We start from the raw sequence: 27,955 nt of genomic DNA, 5'->3' as shown, positions 1-27,955 counted from the left end.
TTGTTTTTTTTTGGAAAATAATAAAAAAAATTAAAAAAAAAAAAAAAAAAAAGAAAATCCACCAAAATTATTACCAAAAAATAACAAGATTTACTTTTAGAATGTTGATTTGTTTCATTTTTAAAATGGTAATTCCTTTATTTATGCCATGCAGAACAGTTATAAGGGTCTTGAGGCAAGAAGAAAATCATGGTAGATCTTTTTCATACCCAAAGAGCATTATCTGCCAAATATTATATCTGCATATTATAAAAGTATATAACAGCTGCTGAGGTCATTCATTGGAGAACAGGATCAGTTCTCATCAGTATGTTGATGATTCAGCTGTATATGTGGACCCTTAGTCAACTGAGTGATGATCTTAAGATCATGTCCCAATGGCTGGAGGCTGTGGTGGCCCCGGTGGGGAGAAAAAAACTGAGACTGAATCCTAGCAGGATTGACTGGCTTTGTGTACTAACTAGACCAGGGGTGGGCAACCTTGGCTCTTTTATGACTCGTGGACTTCAACTCCCAGAATTCCTGAGCCAGCTATGCTATGCTGGCTCAGGAATTCTGGGAGCTGAAGTCCACGAGTCATAAAAGAGCCAAGGTTGCCTATCCCTGAACTAGACAATCCAGATCAGGGGCTTTTCATCTCTAGTTCAGAAGGGGGTTGCACTCTCCCAGATGCAACATATGCTCAGTTTGGGAGACTTCCTAGAGACCTAGACCCTCTTAAAGAGCAGGTTGCATCGGTAGCCACAAGGCCTTTGTACAGATTGCTAATTGCATCCGTACCTGGATAGGGAGGCCCTTCTCATGATCACCCTTGTCTTGATTACCTCAGTACTGTACTTTGCTTTATATGGGTTGTCCTTGAAGACTACTCAGAAGCTGCAACTGGTAAAATCAGCAATTTCTAGCAATGTCTAGGTTAGTATGCAGTTTATTCAAAACTATATTTGGGGAAACCGCATTTTTAAAGTATATAGCAGCTCCTATTAATAGCATACAGCAGCAGAAACATGTTCTTTAGAGATTTAGGAAAAATGCACAGAAAGCATGTAGTGGACCAGTCACTGAAACACATCAGACTTAAACTGAGTCATACTATTGAATCAAATAGAGAATTAAATCTATACAATAGAAAAGAATCTTCTGAATCTATACATTTTTATAGAGGTCAATGTAGTGGATTGAATGCCACTAAAACATACAAAGGAAAGGTGTGTGTGTGGAGGAAGATAGAGATATATTCATTTTAAACTTGTTCTCTAACACACATGTTGTAGTTTTTAGTGTGTAGTTGTTACTTTTGAATTCTGCAGATGCGATTATGGCATACCAATAGTGATTAGATCAGAAGGCTGATTATATTCCCTCCTATGGGGGTTGATTCTGATTGGGAAAGCACCTCTACTTAATAAAACATTCTTGTTACGGGATTCAGAGTGGTAGCAGAATGGTTGCCCACTTCAAGTTTTTAATCACATCCTCAAAAGCAAGCAGGTTGTCAATTCCAATAAATAATTCCTTTTATGCCAAAAGAAGCGTCACTCTTGAGACTCAGTACAAAGGGGAAATAAACAATTATTTCTGTGGCTTATAGTTTATTCTCTTTGTACTTGTTCCGGATCCTACCTGGCACAATGTGTTTAAATTAGTAATAAAGAGCAGAACCACAAAATGTCACAAAAGTTTTCCTCTCTTGTGAATTCAGGCACGTGTTTTCACTGCTAGGGTTCAGGCAGTGGAATAATAATGAAGGAAAGAGAGCCCACGTACATAAACTGAGTGAATTTTCCTCATCCCTAAAAAGGTACAACATGAATTCCGTGAGATAGATTTTACAAAGTCAAAAGAGTGTTGCTTCCAAGTAGATTTGCATGCACTTTGCTTTTTTAAATGTTTGCTAGAAAGTTAAACTCTGGATGGATAAGGTATATGGAATTGTATCTGAACAAACTACCACCTTGGTAGAACAAAAGACAGCCAAAAAAAAAAAAAAGCAATCTGTATATTGTCTTGGAGCCAACTTGTTCCAGAATACATGAAGGGAAACCCCGTTATAGGTAATCCTCGATGTATGACCACAATTGAATCCAAAATTTCTGTTGCTAAGCAAGACAATTGTTAAGTGAATTCTGTCCCATTTTATGACTTTTCTTGCTACTGTTCTTACTGATTTGTTTGATTTATATGGCGGCCCGTGGCAAGCAAGTGAGTGGTAAAGAATCAATTAAAATTACAATCACAATACAAAGAAGAAAGTTAAATACATACAGCAGTTGAGAAAAATAACAATTGTTGAAAAGTATAATTCACAGATGTTAACATAACCAGAAAACAGAGCCCTTCACATTGTTTTTGGTTGCTAGCTACCTCAAACTGCAAAAGCAAGGGATTACCCAAGAGGTTATTATGTATTAGACAGTTAAAAGAATTGTTTTTAACTTGGCAACTTATAATGCAGGTGAAAATAGATCTCTAAAACAGGGTTGTTCAGAAAATTGTGGTCTCCTTTCCTGCTTACAAATGCTGATCCTAATCTATGCAGGTAACTGAATTTTTTGATCAGTATGCACCAAGCATAGTTTTAATTGTCTTTTCTTCCAGTTCAATTCTCCTGAGTGTATAGGCCTTTTTACAAGAAATTTTCTTTGCCCTTGTGCAGCGGACATGGAATTACAAATGAGACTCCTACTCTCTCATTTCCTATATTAGTATGATTTCCCCTGAGCCTGCAACATGTTTACACCATTAACATCAGGGAATTCTCCCCAGGGGCAAATGTGAAACTCTTGGTAGCATAATTATCCTGGCTAAACTCATGCCTGAGCAGAGACTCTTAGAGACAGAGAAAGAACACTTACTTACAGTTTTCCTGTCAATGGCGAATGTCAAGTGGTATGAACATAATATAGAGAAAGGCAAGTCAGAAAGATGCAGCAAACACATTATGTTCTCAAATGAACAGTTCCTGGCAACAGTCTAAAAATCTAAAAATGGACATTTCCTATATGGGAACTATAATTTATAGTAATTATTGAAGTACTGTCCACATGGTAATGCTGTATTAGAGCTTTCCCTCTTTCAGTGCTTGTTTTCATTGTAAGGCTTTGGCTGGCTATTTCAGACTCAGAAACCAACAAGCTTGATGTACTGACTTAGTTTGTACATTACACTATAAACCGTTCAACATTTAAAGTTTAGCAGATTGAGAGTCAAATCAGAATGCAGATAGACAAAATCTCATATGGAATTCAACTGAACACCGATGGGAGTCCATTACTGGGCTTACTTTGAAGTTGTGATGGAGGCCAGAAATATTCTCTCCCACTATTTATTCTTTCACTGTCAATCATTGCAAGTCTTTCTGGGTAGTTGTGGTGCTTTTACTATCCAGTCCTGTTAGAGATCATACAGAATCTTTGATAGCTTTCTGTGACTTATTGGCAAGACACTTTGAAGACAATTAGATCAAATATGTCAACATCGGCTATAGTTTTAGCAGTTTGGCCCTGCATGTATTAATACATGGATATATCAGTCTATGTCACTGGCCATTTTCCACAGAGGTCCAATTAGTAGCTTGGAGTACTTCTATCTAGCCCATTTTTGATATTGGAGACCCAAGTGTTGTTTTTTTTTTTAATTGAAGTATTTTCCATTAGCTCAGCCTTGGATAGAGATAGCTTCACTACAAAAATCCATCCCTTGGACACTTCTTGTTTAGATTACTGTAATGCATTATTGCTGGAGAAGACTCCTGCGAGTCCCCTGGACTGCAAGGCGATCAAACCAGTCAGTCCTAGAGGAGATCAACCCCAACGGCTGTTTAGAAGGCCAGATCCTGAAGTTGAAACTCAAGTACTTTGGCCACCTAATGAGAAGGAAGGACTCACTGGAGAAGGGCCTAATGCTGGGAAAGATTGAGGCCAATAGAAGAAGGGGACGACAGAGAATGAGGTGGCTGGATGGAGTCACTGAAGCAGTAGGCTTGAGCTTAAATGGACTCCAGAAGATGGTAGAGGACAGGAAGGCGTGGAGGAACGTTGTCCATGGGGTCGCGATGGGTCAGACACGACTTCGCAACTAACAACAACAATACATTATACGTGGGGGCTGCCCTTGATGATTCAGAAATGTCACTTACTACAAAATACTGCAGCAAGATTTGAGCTGTGAAACAAGTTCATCACTCAGTTCTTTATTCTCTTTACTGGCTTGCAGATGAACCCCAGTCCCAATTATAAGTTCTGGTTTTAATCTGTAGTATATAGCCCTTTATCATTTGGGATTACAATGTCTTTTTTTTACACTTCTCTTTATATGTTCCTACCCTTCCCCTGAGGGTATCTATAGAATGCTCTGGGTGCTCTCTCATGCTGAAGTGTAACAACTGGCTGAGAACTGGTGTTTTCAATCTTCACCATTTTTATTGCCTTTTCTGCCTCTGGCAAAGTCATTTTTATTTACCAAGTTTTTAAGAACAAGATAATGTGACTGTGGGTTTTAATTGCTTTAGTACTAATTTAAAGTTTCAACACATATTTTTATCACTTGTTTTATCCTTTTAAAATTATTTTTGGTTGTAATTTTTAAGTGTAAATTAGTTTGGGATTTCTTTTAAAGGAAAGCAAGAAAGCACGTAAGTAAATAAATAAATGCACACTTGTTCTCTTAATATAATTAGCAAACTTCATTGTTATTCATTTTGAGTCAAGGCTGCTTCCAACTGCAGGATGGCATGTTTTCCAAAATTAGATAACTTTCTATATTTCTGATTGTTACAGTGATGTAATTTGGACTGATGTAATTTCAACAAAGTCAAAGCCATAAATACTGACAGTTTGCTTTTGTTCCAGGGCACAGGACATTATATGTTGGGGTACGGATGCCTTTGGTTAGACAAGGCCATAGACATCACAGAACCCACGGCCCCAAACACAGGAAACGAGATCGGATAAAGGAAAGTGTATTGGAGGAGCATGAAACGTATGGTAAGTATGTGTTGATAATAGAACCCAGTGGGAGAGTGAGTCAAAGACTCATACTTGCCATACTATTGTCGTGTATGGTTCCTTAGGATCTTAGAGAGGCATTCAGAATATGGCTGAGATCTTTTAGTAACTCCAAGTACTGAATCCTCAATCTTCAAAAGATTTTGAGATGGACGTAAGGACCTATGGTCTCTGGAATAGTAGGATTCCCCTAGAGCTGGGGTAGGCAACCTTGGCTCTTTTATGACTCGTGGACTTCAAATCCCAGAATTCCTGAACTAGCCATGCTGAAGGGAAAGGGACAGGTTTCCAAGCTGAGCTATGCTGGCTCAAGAATTCTGGGAGTTGAAGTCCACGAGTCATAAAAGAGCCAAGGTTGCCTACCCCTGCCCTAGAGACACACAAGCACAAAAGAATTTACAGGCCATTATTCTATTCCAATATTTGATTCAGAAACTAAAATATCCAATTGATGGCAGCCCACCCTTTGCTTGAAGACCTACCCTAACGGAGAAGCCTCCAGTCAATCAATTCCATTATTGAACTGCTGTTACAGTATCACACTTCTCTTAATGTTCAACTAAAAATGGCCACTTGCAGCTGAATTTTACTGGATCTAATCCCTGCCTGCTTGGTAGCAAAGGATGTGTTTGCATGTTAGCCTTTCAGGTATGTTGAAAAGTATTGGTATGCCCCCCCCCCATCAGATTTCTGTCTATTGTAACTGTCTTTCATACGTTGGATCATCTGACTTGCCCTTCTCCCAACTAAATTACATTTCTTCTTAAGTGTCAGAGCCAGAAGTGGTTTCCAATCTCTAGAGCAGGGGTAGGCAACCTTGGCTCTTTTATGACTCGTGGACTTCAACTCCCAGAATTCCTGAGCCAGCATAGCTGGCTCAGGAATTCTGGGAGTTGAAGTCCACAAGTCATAAAAGAGCCAAGGTTGCCTACCCCTGCTCTAGAGGGTTCTGAAGAATTGCTTAGTGTGGAATAAAGTGGAAAAGTTCCTTGCCATGACTTGGCACTATGATTTCATTATTGCAGCTTCAAATCCTCATTAGCCATTCTTACCTTCCAAGCCTAGTGCACTGCTAACTCACGTTCAGCTTGTGAATGAGCATTTTTTCAAACACACCACTGTGTATATGTGATCATTAATATAGGAGGGAGGTTTTGGTCTAAACCACAGAAGTGAACAATTTACAACCAAACAGCTGCACAAACTAACTTTTGATGGTCTTGGATTCCTCTCTAATAAGTGTTAAACCTTTACACGTGACTGTTTCCCACAATTTGATGTAGTTAATTACAGTGTAACCCCTAAAATAGATATCATTCTAAGTATTTTTTTTTCAAGTTGTAAAACTCGCCCCAAAAAGAAGGAAAGGGGAGATCCCATCTGTATTTCTGTGTGATGTAATACCATACACTTTGCATCCTTAAGCCAGTACAGTAAAAGTACATTACGTGTGATGCTTATCCAGCAAGAGATTCTCCACCTTGTTACCTCGAGCACAGCTCATAGGGTGCTACCAGGGACTGAAGATTTATATATCAGTCAGAAAACTGACTGAATCCATTTAAGGCATTCAGATAATATGTTGCCAGAGTAAGGAATCTAAAAGGGAACTGAAAGATTAGCATGGCACATCACAAATGAAAGAAACTTGCTAAGAATTTACTCAGCAAAAACAAATTGCAATATGATCTAAAGTGCAGGAGTGGGCATCTTTGCTCATAGGTTAATTATTGACTAATCTTTTCTAAGCTCAGAACTAAGTAGAATTGGTTTGATTAGAAATCTCCAGGAAACAGAAGGCTGCAAACTACACAGGGAATTGAAAACAAATCCCAGAAGAAGGCAATACTAATCTACCTCTATATAGTTATCAAAAAATCCATATGGCTGGGTCCGTGAAGTTAAGTTTCATTTAAAGGTGACTTTACTTTTGTGTAACTTGTTTTTTTAAATGAGCTTCTGGTCCTGCAGATTCTATTTACTTCTCCACTAATAGCAAAATTACTAATAATGACTTTCGTTTACCAAAGAATAAAACGCTAGAAACAATAAACTAAAGGAATCACATCTTTGACTGATATTTTTGGGGAATTGATGACTTTGCAAGATCTTTTCTATAATTTACCCCTTTTGACTATTAGCTCTCTCCTTGTATACACGTGGTGCTCAACTTATGACCACAACGGAGCCCAAAATTTCCATTGTTATGCAAGGCAATTATTGAGTTGTGCTCCATTTTACAACCTTTTTTGCCACAATTGTTAAGTGAATAATAGCAGTTGTTAAGTGAATCATACAGCTGTAAAGTGAATCTGGCTTCCCCCACTGATTTGGCTTGTCAAGCCAGCTGGGAAGGTCATAGAGAGTGATCACATGACTCCGGGACAGTGCAACGGTCATAAATACAGGCCGATTGACAGTGCCCAAATCTTGATCACGTGACCATGGGGATGTTGCAACGGTCATAGGTGTAAAATCTGTTCATAACACATTTTTTTTCAGTGCTGTTGCAACTTTGAACAGTCACTAAATGAATGGTTGTAAGTCGAGGATTACCTGTATGTTTTCTAATTCTTTTTCCTTGATTCTGCTGTCTCTGAGCATTTCCATATCCACAAAGAATACATTACCATTGTCTTTGTCTTTACAATTATTAATACAATGTTCCATCTTGTTAGATACCCCATCTCAGCGAGTTCACTTTATCCTTGGTATGGAAGAGGATGAGGAGCATGTCCCCCATGACTTATTCACAGAAATGGATGAAATCTGTGTGAAAGAAGGTGAAGAATCAGAGTGGAAAGAAACAGCAAGGTAATAAATAAATATATAAATGCATACAGACAACAAGGTTGTATTCCAGCTTCCTGTACAGTAGGTTTAACTTTAGAATCTATAAAGAAGGCAAAAGAACCAGGGAATTATTTTTTTCTGCATGCTGATTGTTAATGAGGGACAGACAAATCACCTTTTAAATATGAAGGGAACTGGTACAATAGTTTTCTGTATGTCTGTTCCAATTTTACTTGGACAGAATTTGTCAAATCAAGATATCTGTGCAGAATCTGTTCTTGATTCCCTAATTTTACCTGCAAATCTCTGGATTTGGTAGTCTGTTCAAATTTTTCCCCACTTTGTGGATTATTTTGAAGTGTACAGCTGGTTTTGTGTCAGCATGAGAGAAGACCATGTCAATCAGGCGACTTCTGCGGCTTTCAGTAGCTCACCTTACAACTATGAGAAAATTTTCAAGCTTGCATCATTATCTTTGGACTCAATTAAAATCAATTTCTGGAGTAGTGCATTTCTGTTGAGTATGGTACTACTGTGTTGAGTATGGAACTACTGTGCCAAATACCACTTTGAACAGAGTTCAGAAAAGGTTTTAAAGCAATTCCAAACTTTATTCAGGAATACATTTAACGCACTACCGAACATAATTCAAAATATATGAGCAAGTAAACAGAAAATAACATTTGGAAGCTCACAGAAACCTTACAATAATGCATTTATTATTGGCTTGGTTGGTTGTATAATGATGCCATCTTCTGGCAGATGGAATACTAATGCCTGCTACTACACAACATGGTTTATTACTTCTGTAGCTGCTGTTGCTCCTATGATTGTAGCACAGTCAGCCAAATGTTTAGACGTTGTCATTATTATTATTTAAATCAGGCGGTTGAGCGTTCAGTCCTAGGTAGCAGCAGATGTTTCTCTCCTAGGGCGTAAAGAAAAAATATCTGCATGGCATCAGGAAGGGCATCTGGCTAGTAAATGCTCAGCTCCATCCGAGTGCCCCGAATCTACCCCAAGTGAAGGGATTACAGGGTCATAAAAAGAAAGTTTGTTATTATTATTTAAATAAATAGGAATTGGAATGAAACAATAATGCCTCCTGGTAAATTTAGCATTGTTATATGCTGAGATTGTGCGCAAAGCCAGAAATCTATTAAGGTTAATTGCCTGGGTAAATTTCAGTCAGTCAGCATTCTATAGAAAATCTCTTAAGGAATCAAAACCTTGAAAAAAACCTCATTATTCCATTCCTTTTTCATAGTCTGTTGTCTCAGTAGTTCAAGTATATGCAGAAAGGGATCTGGGGAAAACCTTCCCTAGTTACTATTATTTTTCTAGCTCTCTTCAAAGAGAGACATGTTACAATGTGAAAACATACGCTTTTTGGGAAAGCCCGCACCTTGGGGGGGGAGTAAGGTAGGTTCTTTATCCATGGTAAAGGATATGTTTTGTATCCGAAAGATCCCCAATATTATTTGATATTCTTTTTTATAGAGCCTTGAATAATAGAGCTAGAAAACTTTCTCTGTGAAGCTTTGGAATTACATTGTATAATCGGTCTAGGGCAGGGGTTCCCAACCCGGGATGCGAGACGATATTCCAGGGGGTGCGAAAACTTGGGTTTTCACAATTATAATGTGTAGGCATAATTCATTGCCGTTATTTTGAACTTTTGTAAGGGGTGCAAGAATATATCAGAAGCGTTTTAGGGGTGCGAGGTATAGAAAAGATTGGGAGCCGCTGGTCTAGAGATATTCATGTAGTCTGTAATCAAGCAGGGTTCATTATTATTTCTAAACTGGCATATTTCTCCAGCATCAGAAAAGCTACAGTAAGTGTTTCTCCATGCAGTCAGACCCGCATATCTGCTATATACGAAATCCAAAACTGAACTCAGTTGGATTGTGTATCAAATATATTTCTAAGTTAATCTCTCATCTTAAAAACAAAAGTTTGCTTAATTCTTGGTCTGTACTGATTCTTCTTTTTTAAAATGTGTCTAGCTCCCTGGAGTATGTATATATGGCTGTTGTCCAGATCAGAATAGTTTGTACCATTTAGTAAACACGGTTTGCTGCAAGATGTCTTGTTTTGAATTTCTGTCACTGACAGATAGGAAATACTTTTTTTACAGGTATTCCTTGACTTACAACAGTTCATTCAATGACTGTTCAAAGTTACAACAGCACTGAAAAAAGTGACTTATGGCCGTTTTTCACACTTATGACCGTTGCAGCATCCCCATGGTCATGTAGTCAAAATTCAAATGCTTGGCAATTAACTCATATTTATGACTGTGGCAGTAATCACCTTTTGAGACTTTCTGACAAGCCAAGTCAATGGAGAATTCACTTAACAACCGTATTCCTAACTTAACAATTGCAGTGATTCACTTAACAACTGTAGCAAGAAAGATTGTAAAATATGGCAAAACTCACTTAACAACTGTCTCACTTAGCAACAGAAATGTTGGGCTCAATTGTGGTCATAAGTAAAGGACTTCTTGTATTCATTTGTGATTTCCATGGGACCCATAGGCTCTTTTGTAAATAAAGATAATGAAAGAGACGAGTGTTGCATTGTCTTCCTTAATGTGGGACAGAGAGCCTGGCAGATTTTGAGAGATATGTCCACCAACTCCACATTACTATTCACTAATATTAATGCATAAAAGCTTGCTTGGCTTCTCTATTTTACAGCTGGGGCCTTCCAAGCCCTCTGGAAAAATAAATAGTATGTATTTGATACTGAAACCATTTGTTGCAGTATTTGATTTGGGTTGTGTTGGTTGCCTCACTTGCAGATGGCTGAAATTTGAGGAAGATGTTGAAGATGGAGGAGAACGATGGAGTAAGCCGTATGTGGCTACCCTCTCACTGCACAGTCTCTTTGAACTGAGGAGCTGTATCATCAATGGGAGTATCCTTCTGGATAAGCCTGTAAACTGCACTGAAGACATTGCAGGTGCTAGTTTTTGACAATTTATGAGAATAAAGGTCAAGGAATCTGGGAGGGGTCCCCTATGCCGTCTTAATAATAATAATAAAGTTGGAATGGACCTTGGAGGTCATCTAGTCCAACCCCCTGCTCAGGCAGGAAACCCTGTACCATTTCAGACAAATGGCTGTCCAGTCTCTTCTTAAAAACTTCCAGTGTTGGAACATTCACTGCTTTTGGAGGCAGGTTGTTCCACTGGTTAATTGTTCTAACTGTCAGGAAGTTTCTCCTTAGTTCTAGGTTGCTTCTCTCTATGGTTAGTTTCCATCCATTGCTTCTTGTCCTGCCATCAGGTGCTTTGGAGAATAGCTTGACTCCCTCTTCTTTGTGGCAACCTCTGAGATATTGGAACACTGCTATCATGTCCCCCTCGTCCTTCTCTTCGTTAAACTAGACATACCCAATTCCAGCAACCGTTCCTTATTTGTTTTAGCCTCCAGTCCCCTAATCATCTTTGTTGCTCTTCTCTGTACTCTTTCTAGAGTCTCAACATCTTTTTTACATCGTGGTGACCAAAACTGGATGCGGTATGCCAAGTGTGGCCTTACCAAGGCATTGTACAGTGGTATTAACACTTCACATGATCTTGATTCTATCCCTCTGTTAATGCAGCCCGGCCCGTGTGTAGAGAACATCCTCCCCGGATATAATCTGCCCAGGTGCAAAGTTGGATTAGACAGAATTTTCCTCAAATTCTGGAAATCTGTTTCAAGGCAGAATGCAGTAATATAGCAATGTTCCTTAATTTGGTGCCCTCCAGATGTTTTAGGGATATGATATTGGGAATATTGAGCCTTGCACATGATGACTAGGAATACTTGGAGCTATATTTCCAACCATCTGCAGGACAACAGTTTAAGGGAAGGTTTTGTTTAATTTAAAAATCAAGCTGATTTGCCCAGTTTGGTGATTCATTACGTTTAGAGAATATTAATCCCCATTAATGCGGGGGTTGGGAAGATAGGATGCCAAAGTAGCACAAAGGGTTGGGAAAGAGTGTTTATTGCGCCTGCTGTTTTTTCCCCCCTTTAACTATTTTTAAAATGTTGGATAAAAAAAAGTGTTGTGGAAGCCAGAACAGACTTGGCTCTTTTTATGAATCTCCCTTCTATCACCATTACTCATAGAATTGCATCATGGATAGCTATTCTGAGAATTAAACATGGCAGCTAAGAATTTTCTTCTGATTGTTGCTTTGGGGTGATTGTATTGTTTCTGTGTTAGATTTTTTTTCCTTAGAAAGAAATAGAATGCATATTTCAGGAAACCTTTACTCAAGCATGCAGGCTGCTCCCAATCCCAGGGTATGAGAGCTAATTTAAGAGAAGACCAAGTGTGAGCTTCTAAATCAAAAGTCAATAAGATTGCATTATCTGATGACTGAATCATTCTCACATTGAAATAAATGCCAGTGTCCTTGAAAGAAGAAACACATTCTCGTTCTTGAAATAGTATTTTCTTTTAATGGACTAGTTTTAAAAATGCAACTAACAGCAAGTGCACAAAGAATTATCAGGTTTGCTGCTATAATAGGAAATATATATATATATATAATAAGACTTTCTTTCCTCCCTTACAAAAAATATACTAGTGAACCTTCCAACCATACCAAGTTTAATTAATATAATTTTAATGCGGGATCACTGGTTGCAGTGTAATGTGTATTGCATTTGTATAATTAGGTGGTTTTTGTCTTTCAGAAATGATCCTGGATAGCCAGGAATCTTGTGATGAATCTACACGTAAAAAATTCTGGGACACCCTCTTGAAAAAACACCATCATCAGCATGAAAAGAGGAGAAACATCCTTCCAATTGTCCGTTCTTTTGGAGAAAGTGGCCAGAGAAAGTCTGATCCTCACTCAATAGATAAGACTGGTAAGGATCTCTGTCCTATGTCCCATTTTGGCCCAATTTCCACATTATATTGGGAATTATAAACCCTATGTGGAGAAATCATTGGGAATAAATAACATATCTGGTTCTAATGTATGATTTAGAACTACCAGTCGCTCAGTCGCACAACACTCGAATCCAGACCACAAATGTTTGTGTACACATCTTGTGATCCCTTCTTAATCTATCAGTACCTCTGCTTGTTTTCTGGATTGTCTGAACTCCAGGCTAACAGAGGAATATGAAGAACATACAAATTATTTTGGAGAATACTTGCTCCGTCTGATAAAATGTATTCAATCTATTTTTTTTTATTTATTAAATTTATATGTCACCCATCTCATTCTGAGTGACTCTGGACTCAATGCATGGCTGTGCAGTTCATCCTTTCCATTTGGTTATGCTGCCTCAGCAGTTTGGAAGACAAACTGGCTACATTCACACAATAAAGTGTGAATGCTCTCTAGCGAAATTAACCAAAACTACTCTGTTTGTATAATATCCTGTCCCCAAATAAGTTAACTATAGTGAATTGATGGCCTAGTTCTTTACCTTAACTATTTAGCCTAAGCAATTTATGGTTTATCATGGGTGAGCCCAGACATTGTCTGATTTGAGCATCAGGTATTACATATGATCAGTGGTGGGATTCAAATATGTGAACAACCGGTTCTGTGTGTGGATGTGGAAGGCCATTCTGGGCCTGGGCAACAAAAAATTAGCTACTGGTTCTGCCGAACTGGTGCGAACTGGCTGAATCCCACCACTGCATATGATCCAATTTACATTTAACTAGGCTTTAGCCAAACAATCTCTCCAAAGTGTAGGATTGTAAGAATAATCCTGCTGGCCCAGGTAAAGATCCACCTTTCAATGTTTTCTGATATAATAAGTATGTTAATAATTTTTATATAAGCATTTTTATTGTAAATTTCCAAAAGCCTCTAGTGGTGGTGATATTGATTTATTATGCTGTATCAACTCAGTATTGACTGTTAACAACCATATAGATCAGTGATGGCGAACCTTTTAGAGACCGAGTGCCCAAACTGCAACCCCAAATCCACTTATATATCGCCAGGTGCCGGGTGGGCATGGTCTGCTGAGTGGGTGTGGCCCACTGGATGGGCATGGCTACGGTGGTCATGGCAGATGGGTGGGCATGGTCAGGGTGGGCATGGCCAGCTCAATGTTGCTCCTGGGGAGGGATGCCTGTGGGGGCCGGGCAGGGTTGGGAGAGATCCAGAGGGTCTCTGGCGGGTGGAGTGGTGGACAGGAGATGAGTTTCAAGTGCTCAATCAGGCAAGGTGAGGCAGGACGGGGGTACCATTGTTGCAGGGCAAGGCGAGGCAGGGGCCGGGGCGGCTGTTGCCTGACACCATCGGCCCCCGCACACAGAGGCCAGCGAGCGCATGGGTGCTGGGATTCATCCGGTCATGTGGGACCTCAGCGAGTTAGCGGGCGGCTGGTTGAAGAGGACGGTTGCCATCTCCGGGCATGGTGCGTGTGCCTACAGAGAGGGCTCCGAGTGCCGCCTCTGGCACGCGTGCCATAGGTTCGCCACCACTGATATAGATAGATTCTCCCCCAAGGTGAACTGCCCTAAACTGGACCTTTTTCATTAAGTTTCTTGACTTTAATTACTAGAGCTGGCACATCATTTTTATGTTCAGCTATATATATGCTGCCATCAGCATAGTGCAAATTATTGATGTTTCGGCCTCCATACTCATTTTCTTTCAATCCAGCTTTGTTTGTGCTTGAAAAATGGAAAAATGGAAATCCAAGAACAGTGGAAGAATATAGTCAGCAAATTCATACAAAGTTTTTGTTTATTTTCTAAAAATAAATTTTGGTTTTGGGGATGAAATTTTCATCTTCTTAAGGTATAACCATTTCTTTAGAAACATTCACATTCACCATTTGTTCAGTTCAATAATGAAAAAATAATGTGGAGGAATCTAGGAAACACCTGTCATTTTGCTCAAATTGCTCTTTTAAAAGAATTGCATCCTTTGCTTGAAAGTGAAAATTGTCATGAGCTTTAAAAGTTTGTTACACTGAAGCAGCGGTTCATGAAAGTTATTTTCTTGTACTCACCATTCACATAAGTAAAATAATCCATGGACAGATGGACATTGTAAGTGAAATCAGGCATTCTACCTGTGTTTATATTGAGAAAGGTTTGTACTCAAACATAACTTTTCTCAAAATTATATATATGTATGGTATTTAATGTAATAATTAATACAACAAATTATCTATATTTTTCCTCTCTGTTTCTATTTAGGTGTGACTTCACTGTCTCTTCATCCTCCTTCTAACACACTAGATGTTAGAAATGGATTGACTCATGATACTACCCCAACAGACGTGTGCAAAGTGAGTTAATTTAATTGTTTATCACTAATTGTAAGATCCTCTTGCAGCCAATCAGATTTGACTCCATCAAAGTCAAATGAAAACAATTGGCACTGCTTTTATTTTGAATTGGCATCTTCAGCCAGACTGACTTTGTGATAATGTCACTGTCAATGGGTTCTCTGGAGTTTTACCTTGGGCAACTATTGCTGTCATATGAGTAGCAGTCATGGTATGTCAGCATCTCATCTGAATATGAACATTTCTGTATAATGTCTATTTTTAAAAATTCTAAAATCAGTCCCCAAAGGAGGAGGTTCTCTGGAATTTATACTGGTAGTCCCTGACCATAACTGGGACTGGCACTATGTAGAACAGCTGTTAAGTGAAATGTCACATGTCCATGCTGACTTGTATGGTTACAGTTGCAGGTGTTAAGCAAATCACTACAAGTCATTAAGCATGATGTCATGTGACCATGACTTGAAAATTCCTGCTGACTTCCTCACTGACTTTGCTTGTTGGATGTCAGCTGTGAACCTTGCAAATGGTGACTGCATGATCCCAAGTTGCTGTTTCTGTTGTAAATGCACACTGGTTGTCAAGCATCCAAATTACAATCAAATTACCCTGGGCATGCTGTGACTGGCCACAACTTCAAGGACTGGTCATAAATCTTGTTCAGTGCTGTCATAGCTTTGAACGGTTGCTGAAAGAATGACTGGGATATGAGGATTATCTGTATTTATTAGATGCATCATAATATCAGTTCTGCCTTAAAAAATTAAGCTTTTTTTCTTTCTAATTAGGCAGACCCTCATTTTATGAAGAAGATTCCTGTTGGAGCCGAAGCTGCAAATGTTTTAATTGGAGAAGCAGATTTCTTGAAACAACCTATTGTTGCCTTCTTACGCTTATCACCAGCTGTTCTTCTTCCAGGCATGACTGAGGTTCCACTCCCTACCAGGTAAAATGTGGTAGTGATGATGGGGGTGTTTTGGGATAACTAATAGTACTGATACCTTCAAGTCAGTGTTGATTCTTAGTGACTGCAGCTATGTAGTTTTCTTGGCAGTGCTACAGAAGTGATGGTTTGCCACCTTTGGGGTTTCATTTTTTTTTTAACCTTCTCAATCTACCTAAGAGTAATTAGTGCTAATTTCACCCTGCTTACCCACTACTAATATTATTTGTCACCTTGAGTATTACATTTGAGATTATGCTTGTAAATAATTTGTCCATGCCATTTAGAATTGTGTTTGTTGCAAACTTTGGAATGTTGCCTCTCCTCCCCACTGAGTTCAGGAAAAAAGAATAGTCATCCACTTTAGTAATTTTGTAATCTAGACTGAAGCTTTAAAAAAAATATCTACCATTTTTGCTGAAATAAAAATCCAACTTTTTCAGTAGATTCAAGATAAGAAAATTTTAAACATTTATTTAGATGGCTGTGGATACTTCCCGTTCTTACACTATTAAATCCTTTTTAAAAAGCTATGCCTACTATGAGGCATCCTATTAGAGGATCCATAAATATTCATATTTCAGTATTAAATATAGGTAATCCTCAAGATACAACAGGCCATTTAACAAAGGTTCGAAATTACAAACGACAACTCCCAAAAGCTACTTATGACCTCATTTAAAAATTAGGACAGCTGCAGTGGGCCTGGGGTTGTTCATCCAGGGTCACTGCAGTGCCCTCCCACCTCTCTCCCCCATCCCACCCCACCGGAAGCCTGCAATAATTGGGTGTCCTCCTCACACCCCCATTGTGCCCCAGTTTTAACTTCTGAAGCTCTCCAGACCTCATGTTATAGAGGGAGGGCAGGTCATGAGACCCTGGACCACGCTGTGGAGACCCAAATGCAGCAGCCATTTTGTCCCTGCCCACAAACAGGTGGGGCCAAAATGATGGCCACCTTAGGTCTGCACAGTGCTGCAGAAGCTTCTGAAGCTGCAGCACTGTGCAGAGCTTGTTAAGGCAGCAAAACAAAGCAGTGTGTCCCATGCGGCAATGACCCAAATGCATCTGCCATTTAGTCCCTGCCCACAAACTAGTGGGGACAAAATGGTGGCCACCAGACAAACTGCTGCTTTTTGCTGCCTTAGAGAGCTCTCCACGGTGCTGAAGAAGCTTCTGAATTCTTCTGCAGCATTGTGCAGAGCTTGTGAAGGCAGCAAAATGAAGCAGATTGTCCCCAGGCAGTGCAGCAGCAACCCAAATGCGGCCACCATTTTGTCAGCGGGACAAAACGGGGGCCGCTTTCAGAACTGTGCCATGTGGCTATGCAAAGAAGAAAGTCATCCCAGTTCTCTGGAAGGCCTCAGAGCTCTTCAAAAGGTAAGTGGTGAGAAGGGTGTTTTGCTTGGGGAGGTGGGAATCAGGCCTAAGGCCTGTGAGGACTCAGTGGAAGTGGAAAAAGACCCAAGAGGCAGGAAGTGGAGCATGAAGCATCTCACGGCGGGGGATGCCTTGGGAGAGTATATTACATTAATGTACATTAGTGTTTATCTACATATACTGTATAATACAAAGTTTTGTGATTTTTTTCATAGATGTCATCAATATCTAATAATTTCTGGAGGAGGAGATATGTAGCAAAACACTAACAGGCATAGGAAAGGCATGTGTGTGCATGCAGAATGCCTATACACAGGAAAGTGAAGATTTCACGTAAATGCACATACATTGGGCATAACCTATGTACACTCTTCAGAAAACATATGCACTGATATACAGGAAGAAAGCATAGGTTTGTTTCTTGTAATGTGCTAGGAGTGCTCTCCCAGATAAATTATACAAAATCTTCCAGATCAACTAGTGCCCAGTTAGAAAGGCCCTTCCTTTTTGTTCCTATTCTGCTCAGGATTTTGTTTTGCATTGACTGAATCCAGAAAGGTATGTGATCTGAATTGAAAGGAGATAGGTTTACCTCCTATCTTTTTCTCCCCCAAAGTTGAAGATGACTTTATGGGCAAAAGACTGCATGTAGGCAAGAGTTTAGTGTAAACAACACAGAGCTGAACAGAGCTTGATGGGTTCAGTAGGGAGTAATTTCATCTTCAGAGATTTTTAAAGCTGCATACCTGGAGAAAAGTTTCATTGTTCTGGAAGATCTTGGAAAGGCCTTTTCAAGACTTTTTCTTTTCTTTAATTGGACAGGGTCTGTCTCATTTAAATGAGACTTAGTTTCCCAATGGCTTAACATGTTTGATTTAGATTGCAAACATTTCTTTTTCTATTTCTCTTTTAATGACTAGGTTCTTGTTTATCTTGCTGGGCCCAGAAGGGAAAGGACAGCAATATCATGAGATTGGAAGGTCAATGGCTACCCTCATGACTGATGAGGTAAGTGAAGTATGCATCATTTCACTCTATACAGCAGAGTTTCTTAACCTTTGCATGGCTGTCTGGGGAATTCTGGGAGTTGAAGTCCAGGTTTCTTAAAGTTGTCAAGATTGAGAAGCACTGTGAGCCCATTCACATTGCTTTGAATGAGCTATACGTAAAAGAACACCAACAGAGTCATAAAAAGTTATAAAAGTCAGAAATAATGACCCACACACTCCAAATAAAGCATTAGTAAACACATAGTAGAATTGTTTTTAGTGATGCACACTCCCCTTTTAACATTTGCATGACTTGGTTCGTGTATTGTGGTAACCCGTATTACGTGTTACTTAGCTTTCCATTCATATACTATATAATCACAGCCAGCTTTTTTCTTGTTTTTAATGAGCCATGGTTAGACAACTGTGGTTTAGGGTGACTGGTACACTCAGATAAGTGAAAAGTGTTTGATTCTGGTGGATGTTTGATTATGCAAGTGTTTGATTATGCAAGGATGCTATTTCATACTATGTGGTTTAGGGTGACTGGTACACTCAGATAAGTGAAAAGTGTTTGATTCTGGTGGATGTTTGATTATGCAAGTGTTTGATTATGCAAGGATGCTATTTCATACTATGTATCTATATATTGTTCCACATTCCAGGTAGATTATTTTAAAGTTTTGCTTGTTTACCAGAATAGTTGTCCAGACAAACAAAGATTCTGTTTGAGAGAATACAGTATATGGGGAAATTAGAATTGATTTAGCTATCGTGTGCAAGTAAATATCATGATTAATGCGTTTTCTCTTGGGTCTCTTGTCTCTATAGATTTTCCATGATGTTGCTTATAAAGCCAAGGATCGAAGTGATCTTTTAGCTGGTATTGATGAGTTTCTAGATCAGGTGACTGTGCTGCCACCTGGGGAATGGGACCCATCAATCAGAATTGAGCCACCTAAAAGCGTTCCTTCCCAGGTAAACTGTGGCTTACTTCTTTAGCTCAATAAAACAAAATGGTAATATTTGTAAAATATCAAGTCTAATATGGGGGATACTATCTATAAATTAGATGGGCAGAATCACAGCACAATACGTTTGTCATTTATTGGCTGATACTTAAGGTTCCCTAGCGAATTGTCTCAGCTTTTTGGCCTGTTGTAATTGCAAGGAAAGGGAAATGATCCTGCTTGCCTATTGGAAGCTACATCAACAATAAGGCAACTGTGTGCAAATAAAATTGCAGGTAGTCCTTGACCTATGACCATAATTGAGCCCAAACCTTCTATTGCTAAGTGAAGCATTGTTAAGTGAGCTTTGCCCCATTTTATGATGTTAAACTAGCTAGTCATGTTACGATCTTAACTTAAAGTAGCTAGTCCTTTTATTTCACAAAAGGTGATCACATAGCCCTGGGACACTGCAACCATCATAAATGTGAATGAGTTGCCAAGTGTCCAAATTTGGATCATGTGACCCTGGGGATGCTGCAACGGTCGTGAGTGTGAAAAATTCTTATGTCACTTTTTTCAGTGCTGTTGGAACAGTCACTGAATGAATGATTGTAAATCGAGGACTACCTGTATGACATTTATACGGCTTTTGGTACACAGCAGTGTTGCAACCACAAGATTAGGCTTAGCCTCCAATTTGATATTGTTGGGTTTTCTTTATTTTTTAAAAAAGGGCCACTGTGTCTTTGACTGATTCAAAAGCCAGAAGAATCAAGTTAATTTGTCAGTTTTCCTTTTCATTAGGATAAGAGGAAGATGCCTGGAGCGCGAAAGTTATCTAATGGAAAGCTTTGTGATGATGAAATGGAGGATCACATGGGGCCGGAGCTCCAGAGAACAGGAAAGTGAGTCCTGGGAGTTTTGTGTGGCTTCCCCTGAAGCAGCAGATAAGCAATCTTTTTACTAGCTAGTACTGCATTTTAAAAGGTATTTGACCTCCGTGGCCTGCAAGGGGCATGGCCAGTGGCATCAGTGGCATCAGTGCAATAGAGCGGTTCAAATTATTGACTAATTTGGGAGATGCTTCAAAAAGTTAAATGTCTCTAGCTTAAGATGCTGATTTTCTCTCTGGAATAATAAAAAAAAAAAACCATTTGCCCAATTCAGTCCTTATTATAAGGGGGTAGATGGGCGGTTAAGAAATGTGAAATATAAATAAATAAAGGAAACAACTTCTCCAAAATTTTAAGGCTTTCATTTTGCCCTGTACTGCTACAGACTGCACGCAAGAGTTTTTACATGGTTGCAGAAGTAGTGTTTGTGGGCCGTGTACTGGTCAGACTTTTACTAAAGGAAATTTCCCCATCTTTCATGACAAGGGCTCTATAAACTCAGGGACACCTTATGAACCAGATACAGGTAGTCCTCAACTTTCAACCACAATTGGGACAGAATTTCTGTTACTAATCAAGACAGTTGTTAAGTGAGTCACGCCCACTTTTACAACCTATTTTGCCATGGTTGCTAAGTGAATCACATTTAAGTGAATTATGCTGTTGTTAAGCATATTTGGCCTCCCACATTGACTCTACTTGTCGAAAGCCACGAGAAGTGGTGATCACCTGGCCCTGGGATGCTGCAACCATTATAAATACACGCTGGTTACAAAGTGCCCAAATTTTGATCACATGACCGTGGGAATGCTGCGGGAGTTGTAGTTGTGGAGACCAGTCATCAGTCACTTTTTCAGTGCCATTGTAACTTTAAATATTTGTATGTCTACGAATGGTTGTAAGTCTAAGAGTACTTGTAGTAGATTTAGGATGGCGACATCTGGGCAACTTTTGAAGAATTGGTCCAGATCACTTTTGCTAGCATGGACTGGCCTAAGGGGCAATTTTTAGCGGGGTTTTAAAAATAATTTTAAATTACAAAGGCCAATCTAATATTTCATTTTAATTATGTTTTTAACGATAGTATTGTGGTATTTTTTGTATTTGTTTTTATCTGGCTGTCAGCCGCCCTGAGTCCGCAAGGAGAAGGGCGGGGTAAAAATTCAATAAATAAATAAATAAATAAATAAACGGAGGACTATAATGAGAAAGCAAGCTTCTGGTAATATGGAACAGGGGAATCTCAGTTTGAATCAAATACAGGCCTATAAATCAGAATTGTGGACAAATAATGGGATGAATATGTCAAAGAGCTGCCACTCCACTTTCAATGTTATGTGTTGGGAAATGGTTTGTCTCCGGTCATGTTGTTGTTGTATTTAACTCACTGCTGTGAATCCAACACCTCTTAGAAATTTCTGTCTTTGCTTTGCAGGCTCTTTGGTGGCTTGATCTTGGATATAAAACGGAAAGCTCCTTGGTACTGGAGCGATTATAGAGATGCTTTGAATCTGAAGTGTTTAGCTTCCTTTCTCTTCCTATATTGTGCCAGCATGTCTCCTGTGATCACCTTTGGGGGGCTGCTTGGAGAAGCAACAGACGGACACATAGTAAGAACGTTTACCCTCTTCCTTTTATGTGTTATGAATAATTGTCAAGGTAGGTGACAACAAAACCTATGTTACAAAAGCAGTGGACATTTAACTTCACCACTGCTGGTCTTTATACTATTTTGCATTAGTTATATCACAGTTCCAAACTATTGGTGGTTTTTTTTTCAGCAAGATTTTAAGTGGGTGGTGATCCATTCACATACACAGAATTTTACAAGGGCCTCAGATCTTCCTGCACTTTCTATGCTTTTCATCTTCCCTTTTTTTCTTACAGGAAGATATTGGTGGAGCAGCTTCAGCCTGTCTTCTGATTAGTAGTACAAGTAGTACAATCTTGACGCAAAATTACCCCATTTATATTCTGTGTCCTGTTAATAGAATTTTAAACCACCCCTGCAGAATGTGGCCTTCAGATACTCATTTCTGATAGAAGGCACATTTCATAATTACTTTTTTGGAACAGGCGATTAAAATTAATTATCTGGATATATTTCAACCCATCTTTCATATCCACAATTATATCCTGGACAGTTTTATTCATTCATTCGTTCGTTCATTCATTCATTCATTCATTCATTCATTCATTCATTCATTCATTCATTCATTCATTCATTCACTCACTCACTCATTCATTCATCTCCACAGTATTTATGGGTGGATTGCAGTTTTCAGGGGAAATTAATCTTCAGAACATAAATTAAAGAAAGGGAGCTATTTAGAACATTGATCTACAGTAGAAGTTAATTTGAGAAGTACCTTCCATTTCAGAAGGTAAGCTGAATTTGCCAATGTTGTCATTTTTCTCAACATGGATATGTGACATATGGCAAAAGTGCTGCTTTTCCCACATCACAACAGATCTCTCTCCTTTAATTAAAGTAAAAGTGTGAAGGAGGGAGAAAGTTAATTTAGATGCCCATAAGTAGAGTTCAACTCCTGCCAACTGGAAGAACCAAAGCTTGTCACCTTGATCTGTCTTTAATGATAACTCATTGAGAGAGGAAATTAAAGCAATTTAATTAGGTATCCTGTTTTCTGAATCCTAAAGAGAGAGTGGCTGCATGTACTGTTAGTCTGACCCATTACGAGCTCTTCTCTTCTTTTGTTTGTGCTTAAACCTGCAGAGTGCTATGGAATCCTTGCTTGGAGCTTCACTCACTGGAGTGGTCTACTCTCTCTTTGCTGGCCAGCCTCTCACCATCCTGGGAAGTACCGGACCAGTACTGGTTTTCGAGAAAATTTTATACAAGTTTTGCAAGTAAGGCTATGCATTTTTACAAGGGATGACGATGGTGGTGATGATGATGAATCAAATTGAGATAAATTAACTAACCTATTTCTAACTGCTGACCTCTCCATCCTCTTTTATAAAACAAAACAAAATATGAATACAGTTAGGCAGCAGTATTATAGGCTGGGACTCATTTGAATGCTTAGAAAGCTTGAAATGCTAGTAGGGCAGAAAATGTGAAATTCTGATACGGTTATGATGCATGTAGTTGGATGTATTATACTGTATCTGAAGAGAAGTAGTGTCCCATCCCTTTCCACTTCCTAGGAATAGTTATGGTTAGTATTCTCAACCCAGATGGTAATTGTGAGCAGTTATTTCTCTCCTCCCTTCAGATTCAAACCCTGGCTCTGATGGATAACAACAGCTCCACATCCAGAATAGTAGACAGAGGTAATCTAATCTGGAATGCTGGCAGATTCCTATTAAAAACATATGTGGCCAAAAATATTACAGGCTTTTAAAACGTGCCACATTGCCTGGGAGTTCCCTTATTATTTCTTCAATGGATTATTCCACTCATATTGTGTGAACTCCAATTCCTACTTAAATCATTGTGGATTTAATCAGAAGGTTTCATGGCTTGTGAGAAATAGGTTGAATGACGAGAATGGATGAACAGCTTCTTTATAATTTATCCAATTTTGAATTTGAAACTAATGAAGGATGTTTTTTTTAATGCTTTGTGATGATTCTAGGGTGGAAATCTTAGAATGCTTAAGGTGCTGTAGAATGCAATCATTTATCAATAACCAACCCATATCAATGTATATAGTTTTCAGCCATTACAGATAGTCCTTGCTTACTGACCACCTGTTCAGTGACTGTTCAAAGTTACAACAGTACTGAACAAGGAAACTTAACGACCAGTCTTGAAGTTGTAGCTGTTGCTGCATCCCTGTAGTTATGTGATTCCTATTTGTGACCTTCATGGCCAGCTTCTGACAAGCAAAAAGTCAATGGGGAATCCAGCAGAGACTTGCAAGTCACAGTCATGCAATGTTATGTTTAATGACGGGTGATTAGCTTAATGGCCACAGCTGATATAAGTCGAGCGTGGTCATCATCATAAATATGAATCATTGGCCAAGCGTCCGAATTTTGATCACGTGATCATGGGGATGCTGCAATGGTTGTAAGTGTGAAAAACAGTCATAAGTCACTTTTTTCAATGCCATTGTAAATTTGAATTGTTGCTAAATGAACTGTTGTAAGTCAAGGACTACCTGTATTGCCACTTTCTGTAGAAAGAATAGGAGTTGAGAAAAGATCTTGATCAATTAATGACTAATGAAGCTTAACAATTTCTGCATTTCAGTAGTTTTACAATTTTATGATATGAATTATTTCAGCATGTAATGTTCCTTATTTCATATCTTTGGCACATCTTTGCAGAGACTATAAGCTTTCTTATCTTGCTCTACGAACCTGCATTGGCCTGTGGACGACATTCATGTGCTTCTTGCTTGTGGCCACCGATGCTAGCTCTCTGGTCTGCTACATCACTCGGTTTACAGAAGAAGCTTTTGCCTCTCTGATCTGCCTCATTTTCATTTTTGAGGCCATAGAGAAGCTGTTTAAGCTGGGAAGGACTTACCCATTTTACATGGATAGCAATCTGGACCATCTGACCTTGTATTAGTGAGTCGGTGTTGTTTTTTTCTATTTTGAACAAAAAAATGGCTTATTGTACTTTAATTGCTTTGCTTCATATATATATATAAATGTGCTTCATATATATAAATCCACCAACTGGTGTAAGATTCCTTATTGTGCAGAAATAGCAATAGTTCTTAGAGTTATATACTACCCACACAGTGCTTTACAACACTCCCTGGGGGGGGGTTTACAATGTCAGCATATTGCCCCCAACAATCTGGGTCCTCATTTTACCGATCTTGGAAGCTGAAAGGCTGGGTCAACCGTGAGCCCTGTCAGGATTGAACTCCGGGCTGTGGGCAGACTTAGCCTGTAATACTGCATTCTAACCAACAGAGCTTCCTAAATAAGAAATAAAGAAGGCAATTATCACCTAACAATAGTTACATAAGAGCTAGTGTACAATAGGTTCACTGGAGCAGGTATAGAAATTCTAGTTAGGGCCTTGCAATGAAAATTTGAAATCGTATGTAGCATGAATGGACAATTTATAGCTCTAGGTTGAAATCTCTTTTTGAGCTGAGAGGCCTGCACAGGTTGTCCTGTATTTGTGATACCTTCTTGACTCACTCCTTGTCCTTCTTGAGCGAGGACACCTGGGGATAGCTTTTTTGTGTTTGCTTGACTAAGATCTTGCTTCTTCTGTATCATAAAGATTACAGCAAGAATGCTCTTTGGGGCTCAACAAAGATAAGTTGAGCTCCTTTTAAGAAAACACTGAGGGGAGCAACAGCACAGTATATGTAATTAGTACGTATGGCTCTATTGTCCGCACAATTTATTCTATAATTTGTGCAAGCCTGTGCAATGATTCTCTCACAGATCCCTTGATGCGTTGGAAGAGGCTCAATGTTTCCTTTGATATTGGGGGGATGACTTATGGAGGAAATAATTTAAATTTGGATAGAGTTGATTTGGTCAAAAGAGATAGTTGAGATTCTTCAGACAATTCTTATATTATTAAAACCAAGTTGTGCTTTCATATAATTGTTGATTAATTATCTTTGATTAATAAAGATTGAAATACTTTTTAAAAGTGTGCAGTGTGTTAAAACATTTTGAATCCAACTGCCTCAAATGGGTCCCCCCCTCCTTTTGATCCTGGAATAGTTGTTATAAAACAACTGTTTTACATTGACACAGGTTGTGGTTGTTGTAGGGAAAATGGGAGGAGGAAACATTAGTATGCTGAATTTATTAAATAATGGCAAGATACAAATCAGAACAAGTCAACTGAAACTTCAAAAAAGTGTTGGACCAGAGGATTGAGCTTTCAGAAGTAAACATGATTTTATGTGTGATGCTCATTAACCCTTTCCTGTGCCCACTAGCTGCAGATGTACAGCTCCTACAAATCCCACTAATGATACCCTGATGTACTGGGACAGCCAAAAGATCGATCCTTCAAAAGTTGCCTGGGCTAATCTCACCGTCTCCGTAAGTATATGAGCTTGACACTCTATGCATGGTGGACAAAATGATTTCTGTGATAACATTATTCATTGATTAGAATGGAACATTAGTCTTTCTAAAAGAGATGAAGGATTACATACATTTCCTTTCCACAAAACCAGTGATGGAGGGAAGGAAAGTAATTTTTGATGGGAAGACCTGTGTATATTAGGAACTGGTAATAGGAATATTTTCTTGATTAAGTTCTTCTGGGGCTTCTTTTCTTTTAAAATATGAGGTGGCATATTAAGCAGAGATGTCTATTTAAAAAGCATTGAGCTTTCGCCCTCACAGGTTAGATCAGTGGTGGCGAACCTATGGCACAGGTGGCAGAGGCGGCACTCAGAGCCCTCTCTGTGGGCACGCGTGCCGTCGCCCCAGTCCTAGGCCTTCAGCTGGGTTTTATAAAACCTTTTCGCTTTAGGCCTCCACTGCCGTGTGCAAAAAAAGAAAAAGTTTCAATCAATCAACCAATTTCAACTTCTCGCAGGAAAAAAAATCTTGCAAAGTTGGAATTGATTGAACTTTTTAGTCCCACCCAGTCTGCTGTTACCACCGCAGCCATGCCCAGCCAGTGGGCCACGCCCAGCCAATGGGCACACCCACCCGGCACCCGACGATGCATAAGTGGGTTTTGGGTTGCAGTTTGGGCACTCAGTCTCTAAAAGGTTCGCCATCACTGGGTTAGATTATGAGCCTGATTGGGTGTCAGAAATGGGATAGTGTAGAATTATGAGGGTGGCTGTTAGCTAGAGATCTCTGTGATGAGTCCTGTTACTGCAAATCACTAGGAATAGACATGTGATGTTGACTGTACTTTATTTGATTTGCTTCAATATATTTAAATTTTTAAAGAGAGTAAATACATTCATGGAATAATTATCTAGGTACTTGCTACATTTGCTAAAGGAAACCCTAAAGTAACCAGATCCTTGGCCTAAATTCAGCACGTTTTTCCTTTTCTTCCTGTTTATTTTGATAACTGAAGTTCTAAGGCTAAGCCATTAATGCTTTTTTGGGGGGGGTCTTGAGTCAGTGAAAAAACTTGTAGACATTTGAAAAGTAGTAATTACTGTATCCTTTCGACAGGAACAATTATTGGTTAATATTGACAAAACTAAGTTTTTAATTAAAATTGAAAACAGCTGTTCTGAAGTTGGCTGGGCATATATGTATTCTATTTTGCATATGTTTGTCAATTGCTATGCTGCTGATTATCCAAACAATAATTAAGCAATTACTTATAAAATGATTGGATTAGTGTGATATTTTATGCTTTTAATAAATGTCACTGCATAATATTTGTTGAACTATATAAGCTTCTGTGCTCTTATATTTGTTTCACACTTTGACATTAGGACTAATAAATCAGACAAATTCAATATGTCTACATGTACCTTTAAGTGGGACAGATTTTTTTGTGAGCGGTACTTTCAGACTAATCAATTCTTCTTTTGGTTTTAATGTGAATATATAAGGGCAATTCGAAAATAAATCTCTATTTCAGACATGTCCAAAGTCCGGCCCGCGGGCCATTTGCGGCCCGCGGCCCGGTTTAATCCGGCCCTCGAGCAGCCCTCCCTGCTCTATATAAATGCGGCCCTCCCACGGCCCTCCGGCAAGTCCCATGAAAGAGAGAGAGAGAGAGACAGAGACAGAGGCACTTGCACTTGCACTTCTGTCTCTCTCTCTCTCTCTCTCTC

General features: G+C 39.1%; 1 protein-coding gene across 1 annotated transcript in view; it reads left to right on the top strand.

Annotated features, from left to right (window-relative positions):
• The window catches only part of SLC4A8 (solute carrier family 4 member 8), a 51,275-nt gene that overhangs the window by 1,881 nt on the left and 21,439 nt on the right, over positions 1 to 27,955 (top strand). The window contains exons 2-14 of the mRNA XM_029285090.1: positions 4,851 to 4,985; positions 7,685 to 7,820; positions 10,609 to 10,769; positions 12,503 to 12,679; positions 14,988 to 15,079; positions 15,868 to 16,025; positions 18,323 to 18,410; positions 19,223 to 19,369; positions 20,149 to 20,249; positions 21,673 to 21,847; positions 22,975 to 23,108; positions 24,537 to 24,782; positions 26,132 to 26,237. Of these exons, the coding sequence (XP_029140923.1) occupies positions 4,880 to 4,985; positions 7,685 to 7,820; positions 10,609 to 10,769; positions 12,503 to 12,679; positions 14,988 to 15,079; positions 15,868 to 16,025; positions 18,323 to 18,410; positions 19,223 to 19,369; positions 20,149 to 20,249; positions 21,673 to 21,847; positions 22,975 to 23,108; positions 24,537 to 24,782; positions 26,132 to 26,237 (1,827 nt within the window). The 5' untranslated portion in view covers positions 4,851 to 4,879. The remainder of the gene's footprint in view (positions 1 to 4,850; positions 4,986 to 7,684; positions 7,821 to 10,608; positions 10,770 to 12,502; positions 12,680 to 14,987; positions 15,080 to 15,867; positions 16,026 to 18,322; positions 18,411 to 19,222; positions 19,370 to 20,148; positions 20,250 to 21,672; positions 21,848 to 22,974; positions 23,109 to 24,536; positions 24,783 to 26,131; positions 26,238 to 27,955) is intronic.

The sequence above is a fragment of the Protobothrops mucrosquamatus genome, unplaced genomic scaffold, assembly GCF_001527695.2.
Source record: "Protobothrops mucrosquamatus isolate PMUCROS unplaced genomic scaffold, P.Mucros_1.0 scaffold1265, whole genome shotgun sequence".
Lineage (NCBI taxonomy): Eukaryota > Metazoa > Chordata > Lepidosauria > Squamata > Viperidae > Protobothrops > Protobothrops mucrosquamatus.
Note: the sequence above shows the minus strand (reverse complement) of the source record. Positions and strands in the feature narration are given on the sequence as shown.